Below are 8,316 nucleotides of genomic sequence, written 5' to 3'. Positions count from 1 at the left end.
GGGGACCTGGGGGCGGGGGGTGGGGGGGAGGAAGCGGGATTGTGGCCAATGTTCCCTCTAAGCTGTGGAGTCCTGTGAGCAGAAATTCTACTTTGTGAGCTACTGGCATTAAAGCTGTGAGCGAGCGATTTGGCTCCTGCATAAATTAGTCTGCTCGGGAGCCATCCTTCCTGAGCTAAGAGAAAAATGTGTGAGCTGGAGGCTAAGAAACTGTGAGCTAGCTCACACTAACTCATCTTAGAGGGAACACTGATTGTGGCATGCTTTCCCCACCCCTTGGGAAGCAGCTGCCAACAAGCGAGCTTTTCATGCCACCGTGAAGGATCTGCAGGTGTGGTTCGGTGGCACTGCTGGGGGTTTCCCAGAGATGCAAGCAGTGCGGGAGGGAGGTGAAGGGGGACGCTGTTCCCCCTCCTCTGCTGGAGTTGCGGGGCTGGGAGGACAGGAGGAGCCCACTGCTTGCAAAGGGGGCTTCCTTCCTTGGCGGGGGGGGGGTCCTCTGGGCGGGAGGCGCAAAGCACTCCGGGGCCTCCTCTGCGCTGGACCCCCCACCCCCCCAGGATCGTCTCTGCCCTGCGCCACCCTTGCCCGGGGCCCTGGAGGTCTTTCGCCACCGCCCCCCCTCCTGGCAGAAGCCCACTCCCCCTCCCCCGGAATTCCCGCCCGGATTCACACCCACCTGGCCCAGCTTCTGGTAGATGACCCCAAACTTGAAGTTATTGCTGATGACGTGCTCGTCAAAGGTCACAATGAGGCGCGAGGCCTGGGGGGGGGTGCAGCAAGACGACGGGTCACCAGCCAGGACCTGAGCTCCCCCCGGAAAACCCCACCCCTCCCCGCAGCCCAGGTCCCAAGCCAAAGGGGCGCCCGAGCAGGCCAAACATGCTCGGAAGGGCTCTCCTCCAATCCCGCCCTGCGCCTCCCCCCCCCCTTTCGGTGGCTTGACCTTGCTGTCTTACCCGCCACGGATCCCCCTCCTCCCAATGTGCCCCAAGACCGTCTCTGGGTCTCCCAGCCTCCGCCCGCTCAGTCCTCCCTCCCTACCTTTGGGTACAGGACGGGATAGAAGCGGTCAACGTTGACATCCTCACACACCAGCTGCAGCCGGGGAGGGAAGGAGAGAATCAGCACACCGCAGGCCACGCCACGCCACGCCACCGGGACCGGATTTCCCCCACCAAGAAGTTCCCCCTTGCAGGCAGGACTCCCCCTCGTGATATGGAGCCCCCTGGCCGTGAAAGAGCTTCTTCCCAGGAGGAAAGAGGGGCGCGGCTTCAACAGCAACCCCCCCCCCAGACTCCCCTGCCCCCCCGAGCTGCGAGGGCCTCTTCAGGCTTAGAGAACGGCCTGCTCCATCCGAGGGGACCCCGCCCAACCCCGCCTTGAGGGAAAGATTCCCCTTGGAACAGACACATGGAAACGAGGGCTCTCTCTGCCCCTTCCAGAGCACCGCCGGAACCACTAAAGCACAGGGCTACGTGGAGACGATGCTTCTCCTCTGTCAGACGTCTCGGTAGTTTCTCAGCCCTCTGACTGCAGAGGTCAGAAGTGTGTTTACGCCAGGTGGCAAGTGAAAACCTTGGGTCTCAGCCCAAGATCACACACGGTTCCCTTTCCTCCGATCGGTCTTACGATTAAGAGATGGAACATGTTTTGTGAGCCTCTCTCACCAGCGCGCTCTCAGGAAGGTCAGAGAGCCTCACGCAAGCCACGTCTGAGAGACCCAGGGGTGTTCTGGGCATGGCTGTCTTACACGGCCCCAATTATGTCAAAGTCACGTGACTCTATCAAAACCAATTAAATCATCTCCTCAATTACATAAGCATCTCCAAGCTTAGAATTAACTTTCCCACAGCAGGGCTGCAAACCCGCATAATCTGCTTGTTCCTCACTTTGCAAGGTTCATTTCTGGCCAAGCATCCAGTGATTCACCATTATCTTGCCAGAGATGCAACAGTCAGAACTTTGCTAACGGGGCAAGTCTGCGTCTTGCAGAGGCCGACTCAGGACTGCTCGACAGTCAGGGTCTGCGACACCCAGCGCCCCCCCCCCGGGAGGAGGTGGGGGGAGAGAGAGAGAGAGCGTGCGAGTACGCTGGGCCTTTCAAAGGCACACAGACAGGTATGGCTCCTCCCATTATGGTAAAGGCAGGGAGAACCTGGCCCAGAGTCCACCTGCCCCCGGCCTGCCAAAAGTGCCCGCATTCTGGCTAAAGCCCACCCCACCCCCGGCCCAACTGCAGACAACCAACCAACCAACCAACTGTCCCGCCCCCCCCCCCCCCCGTGGACTTGCCTTGGCCATCTGGACCACGTTGGGAAACTCCGTCAGGCATGAGATGGGAATGACATCGTGGTACGTTCGGCATTTGGTCCTGTGGGGAAGGTCCCAATCCATGAGGCAGAGATCCCACACCCAGGCCAGGACAGAGTGAGCGTGCGCATGCGCACAAACAGAGAAGGGATCCCCCCCCCACGCACAACAACACTGCAGTGGAGGGAGGCCCACCTCCACTCACCGCAGGAGGAGGCGCAGGTGTTCCTGATCCCCGATGACGTCGTACTTGAGGGAGAAGACCAAGTGCCCCAGCGCGGCGTCCACCGAGTAGTAACTGAAATGCTCCTGAGTGGCAGAGGAGACAGGAGGACAACTTTAGAGTCCAGTCGGGCACCTTTAAGACCAGCAGAGGTCTTGTTCAAGGTATGAGCTTTCGTCTGCAAAGCACACTTTTCAAATAAAAGACTCTTCTTTTTCAGAGAAGACGAGGGGGGGGGGCACAAAGTCAAGCAAGGTCCTTTCTGGATCACACGGTATCCCGCGGGGGGGGGGGGGGGGCTTGTCTCTCCTGAATCTACTGCCCATTCCCTTCACTGAGTGCCTGCAGATCGCAGTGTTACAGGAGAAAGAGTATTATGGGAGAGAGAGATGCATAATTTTATAACCTTCCACCTGGTGTCGTCCCCCCACCCCACCCCTTTTCTAAATGGCGAGATTCTCCAGGGTTCCTTCGCAGGAAAGGAGCTCCAACCCCTGGATCATCTCGCTTGTTTTTCCAGCCCTGCAATGTCCCTTTTGAGGTACCAGAACTATCGCAGGATTCCAGTGCGGTGATCTTCGGGGATTGGGGGGGGGGCAGGCAACAAGGATGCTGCCTTAAGAAAAGGGTCCTCCAAGGAGGAGGAGGAGGCGGAGCCAGTGGCCTTCCAAGCCCTCCATGGGCTGCCCCAGCAAAGCCCAGTCCCGGCTGGCCCCCTGCGCCCCGGAGGGATGCCCCCTTTGCCCTCTTCCTGCATCGGACCCCCTGCTTCTCCAAGCCCTCCAGGCCCCCCGCCGAGGCGTCCGCCGACTGCCTCCCCGGTGCTGGGAAGGTCAGCCAAGAGGCGAGGCCCCGCCCCATCCTGGAGGCGCAAGATCTGAGGCTGCCCCTGGCACTGCCAGCAGCCCCACCCTTGGCACACGCAGACACAGACACACTCCGGCAGGGCCTGGGAAAGGAAAACATTCAGCCAGACAGGCCCCCAGGCCGGGCCAGGTTTCTCAGCCAGCTGGCAAGGAAGGTGCCGCCCCACACAGCAGGTGCGTCTGTGGGCCAGCCAAAGGAGAGGTTTGTGCCCCTGGCACTGGGCGCAGGAATACCCCCTCCTCCCCACCCAGGCCATGAGTGGAAGGGCTCTGCGGTGCCCCTGAGCTGCCAGGCACAGAGAGGCCCACCAGCTCGGCCTCTAACACAAACACAAGGCGGCCTTGGGCAAACAGAGCGGCTGGGAAGCACAAGCCAGGCCAGTCACGGGGACCGAAAGTGGGAGCGGGGGGGGCGCTGGTTGGGGAGGCAGCAAATGCTGACTGGCACCTCCCTATCCCTCCACCCCCAGGTGGGTTTCTCTGTCTGCCTATCTCGGACTCTCCCAGTGCGAGTCTCTGTCTGACCTCATGGGCCAGCTGACCTGCAGCTTCAGCGGAATGGAGACTGGCCACTGAGAGCTGAGCCTGGACCGCCAGCATTTTCCTCCTGAGAGGCACAAGCCACACTCGTGGCACAGGACTCACCTTGCCCAAGAAATGCTTCCTGTAGATGGTGGCCATGTGGTTACACTCCAGCTTCACCTTGGAGGTTGGCGACTGGAGCTGCTCCGCCTCGAGGACGCCCGTCAGGTCATGGTTGGTGCCCTCGATCCAGTAGCCCCCAAACTGGGGGAGCAAGATGAGGGGAAAGGGCCCCTCCCGGCTCAGGACCTGTGAAACGGGGAGGAGGCAGAGACAGCTGCACGGGGGCCTTGGAGGGGCCTCAGCCGAGAGAGGCCCACTGGCCTTCCCAGCCACGGCCTCTGGGGGGCGGGGGGGGACGGTTCTTCAGGACAGGGGGCCAGTTCTGCAAGTGTGGCCTGCGCTAATATGGGCTTATCCCGTACCTGATGCGGAACTTGACCCCCGTGCGGATCAACAGACCCAGAGAATGGGGCTAGTCCGGATCAGGGCTATATCCCTGCAGACCTCAGGGACCAACCAGGTTTACAGAAAAACCTGGCTCCCCAAAACAGAAGGGTGTTTAAACCCACCCCAAGAGAAGAACGTCAACTCTGCCTGTGATGGGTGGGCCAGAGACCCGTTCCCAGGCAGGCAGGCAGACCGGGGGGGGGGGGGAAGGCAGTGCGGCGCGGGGGGTGGGGGGAAGCATTCGCTGGTAGTCGCTCTGCAGTCGGGTGGGCCGGTTGGCAAGAGGATGATCCAGCAATTGGGGGGGGGCAGAAAGGGCAGCGTCCCCCACCCCGCAAGTCTGGCTGGCCCCTGCATGTACTGTCCGAATTTCAATACCCCCAAGTTAGAGACAGGGTCAAATTTTAGAAAGCGTTTTTTTGGGGGAAAGAAACCGGCTGACAATACTGGAAACAGCAGCTCAGCACAACCAGCCTGAGATTTGCCAATTAAAAAAAACAACCCTGTACAGTGAAACAGAAACAAAAACAGGAAAACGGGGGGAAAGGGACCAAGTTTGCCTGACTTTCTCCTGTAGGGTGACGTTTCAGGCTCCCCTCAAGAGGGCACACGATGGACACGCAGCCAGCCAGCCAGCCACACGAGAAACCGGCAGCCAGCCTGGCCTGCCTCAGACTCCAGTTCGCAGACAGCCACCGAGAAAGTCTTGCTGCTCTCCTGACGGGGGTTGTGGAAAGCAGAGAGGGGTGGCAGAGGAGCTGGAGCGCAGAAGAGCAGCCCCAAAGGGATCAGAACGGGGGGGGGGGGGGGCCGATAGGAGACCAGCAAGCAGGGCAACAGCTTTCCCCTGTAGCTCCACCTAGGGGTGGGGTAGACAGCCGCTGGTCCTGGAAGTTCCGCTTAGCTATCGTAGCGAATAGCTTGTCACAGACCCATTTCCCGGCACGGCAGGACTGGCAGGGTATTCTCCGTACCTCGTGGACACTGGGATAGGGGATGTAATCCTCTTCCGTCTGCAAAGCACAAAGCAAAGGCGTATGTCAGTGGAACCAGCTCCCCCCTTTGCGTGACTTGGGGAAGAGGGCCCGCTGGCCCTCCCGAACAGCGTGGGCAGGTGGACTTGAGCGTGGATGCGAGACCGCTCCCAGCACCAACAGAACACAAGGAGATGCTTGTTGCCTCCCGGCCAGGGAAAAAGTTAAGGGGATTCTGGCCGGGCGTGACGGTGGGAGGATGCGCTTAGAGTCAAGGGCTCCATGAAAGGATCCCATACAGATCCCGGCTCGGGAACCAATGCCAGCCATGTGGGTCTCAAGCGCTCAGTTGGAAGGGCCCTTCTTGCCCAGCTGAGCTGCACCGCGCCATCGGTCCTTGGGGGAGGGGGTGGGATCCTCAAGGCTCAGCTGGGTCAGAGTCAGCCTGGGACGCGGCCAGAGCCCCCCCCCAGCTCTGCTAGCGGTGGTTCCTCCCAATGACCCCTGGGGGGGAGACAGCTCCGAAGCCCAGCAGGGCGGGCCTCAGGAAAGGGCAACAGACACGTCCCCAGGCCGGCCCAGAAATGCCCAAAGGGCCGGTGTGTGTGTGTGTGTGGGGGGGGGGGTCTCAGTGACCCACATGTATGCGTGGGCACAGACCCAACCACCGACTTTCATGGGGGTGGGGTGTGGAGGGCCTCTCTGGTCCAGGGGAAACTGTGCTGCTTCCACTGGGTGATGCCAGAGCCCCCTCTCTTAGGCAGCCGACCTCCGGGATCCAGAGACACTCACCTTCAGGGGAGGGGGGAAGGAGCACCGCTGTTCATCCATCCTGCTTCCCTGGAAGACATGTGGAAGGGGGCACCATCAGTGCTCGGCACACGCCTCTCTCGGCTGCTTGGCAGGGGCCTGGCGAGGGCAGAGGTGGTGCGCCAGGGGGAAGGGACCGGGGGGGGGGGACCCAGTGGCATTCCTATTCTGCCCGCTCAGGAGCCCCACCGGGCCTGAGGCTCCGGGCTCTGCGACCGGCACTTCTGCTGCAGTGGTGCTGGGATCCATGCCGTGGGCTGGTGGGTGCTGGTGCCAGCTCCTCTGCCTCTGCGTTTACACCACCCACCTCCGGCTTTGGCTAGGAATCTGCGCTGAAAGCCAGGGGGCAGCCCTGGAAGACACACTCGCTTGCACTGCATTGCTTAAGGGGAGGGTGCCTCTGAGCATGTGGAGACTGCAACCACCAAGTAGCTCAGGGGGAGCAGTTCTGAATCCTGACACTCCACACACCCCCACCGCAGCCCCCTTTCTTCCTGCACGCTGCTCGGAGATGCCCACGGCAAGTCCCTCCATTTCCCAGGGAGAGACCTGGTTTCTCCCTCTCCCTCCCAGAATGCCCTGGGTGCCACTCAATGCCCGCTCCGTCTTAAATCTGCTCAGCCTCTGGCACAGGACCGGGGAGACCTGCTTCAGCACCGGACACTTTGTTTGTTTCTGATTTCTGTAACTTCCCATGTGGGGAAGAGCTCCGAGGGACTCAACCGCTCACACTCTCGCCCCGCGCCCAAGTTACAGCGAGCGCACCTTGGGCCTGTCACAAACTCTCAGGCTGGCCTACCTCACAGGGCTGTTTTGGTGAGAAAATGGGGGAGGGGAAAACAATGTTCTAAAGCAGTTTTTAATCCAAACAAACAAACAAAGAAATGTGAATGCAGGCACACGCACTGTGCACAGTCTATATGTGTGTGAATTCTCACATTAGAGCAGTTCCTCAGTGGAACAGGCCTGTTCCTCAGTTAAACAGGTTTCCTCAGAAGGTGGTGGGCTGTCCTTCCTTGGAGGTTTTTAAGCAGGGCTAGATGGCCATCTGACATGAGAGGGGAGGGCAGGAAGCGATGAGCCACTGCTTGACTCTCATGGCCCTTTCTTACATGCCCAGGGTAATGCCAATTGCCACTTTGGAGTCAGGAAGGAATTTTGCTCAAGGGCTGATTGGCCAGGAAGTAATTTTGCTCAAAGCCTGATTGGCCAGAGATCCTGGTGGTTTTTTGCCTTCCTCTGGGAATGCATGTTTAAACGCCACGTGTGTGCAGGCACTCGTCCCCGCTGGCCTTTGTATGGGGAACAGGGGTTGGCTCGTCCTTGCAAAGGGATGTCCTTGGCCGACGTGCCCGGCACAGGAGCACTCCCTGTAGCAAGTCAGCAGGGCCCCTAATCTGTCTCACTTGGGCTAGCCCTCCAAAAAACGGCACGGCCTGGACTCTGTTCTCGGATTTCCCAGTTTTTAAGGGAGCCAAATCCCTTCCCTGGTGGTCACTCAGGGCTCGCCAGGGAGAAAACTCCTTCCCGGGTTGCTCGCCGGACCACCTGCCCCGGAAGGGCCCCAGCTGGAGTCACTCACTGTCTGGGCCTCCAGACAGGACATGGGTGCGAGTCCAGGCAGGCTCCAGGGGTTGACTCACCTGCATCTTTTCAATCATTTCAAACAGCTCTGTGTTCTGCAAGCGAGACAGAGGGGGAGAAAGAGGTCAGTCGGGGATCCAAGCCCCACTCCCCCCCCCCGCAAAAAAAGTGGCCCTGAGAGCCCACGGAGCTGGCCCGGAGCAGGATGCTAGTCACTCAGGCAGCGCCTGAGAGGTGCCGCAAGTCCTGCCCCTTCACAACCGTCTCAGGAGGTAGGCCAGGGCTGTCCCCACTGGACCGGCAGGGAACTGAGGCAGAGCAGAGACAGGACCTGAGGCCAGAGACCCCCCGGACTGAGCCCAGCCCCTCGATCCAGCAAGCCAGACGGGCCCCCACACCTCCCAGGGGCACTCGGCAGTCAAGGCGACACCTCCTCCGTCCAGGAGCACCTGCAGCCAGGGACACCCCCCCCCCCCCAAAACCCAAACGCAATGCAAAAACTCAAGCCACCACA

At 60.5% G+C, this 8,316-nt stretch overlaps 1 protein-coding gene across 1 annotated transcript in view; it reads right to left on the bottom strand.

Annotated features, from left to right (window-relative positions):
• Positions 1-8,316, bottom strand: part of RAP1GAP (RAP1 GTPase activating protein) — a 24,781-nt gene that overhangs the window by 12,340 nt on the left and 4,125 nt on the right. Inside the window, exons 2-9 of the mRNA XM_015412570.1 lie at positions 7,862-7,897; positions 6,201-6,248; positions 5,409-5,447; positions 4,048-4,233; positions 2,519-2,622; positions 2,296-2,374; positions 1,045-1,098; positions 680-763 (exon numbers count right to left, since the gene is read on the bottom strand). Of these exons, the coding sequence (XP_015268056.1) occupies positions 680-763; positions 1,045-1,098; positions 2,296-2,374; positions 2,519-2,622; positions 4,048-4,233; positions 5,409-5,447; positions 6,201-6,248; positions 7,862-7,879 (612 nt within the window). The 5' untranslated portion in view covers positions 7,880-7,897. The remainder of the gene's footprint in view (positions 1-679; positions 764-1,044; positions 1,099-2,295; positions 2,375-2,518; positions 2,623-4,047; positions 4,234-5,408; positions 5,448-6,200; positions 6,249-7,861; positions 7,898-8,316) is intronic.

This window comes from Gekko japonicus, unplaced genomic scaffold, assembly GCF_001447785.1.
Source record: "Gekko japonicus isolate JY-2015 unplaced genomic scaffold, Gekko_japonicus_V1.1 scaffold131, whole genome shotgun sequence".
NCBI classification, from domain to species: domain Eukaryota; kingdom Metazoa; phylum Chordata; class Lepidosauria; order Squamata; family Gekkonidae; genus Gekko; species Gekko japonicus.
The sequence above is the reverse complement of the archived record's forward strand: the minus strand, read 5'-3'. Positions and strand labels throughout refer to the sequence as shown.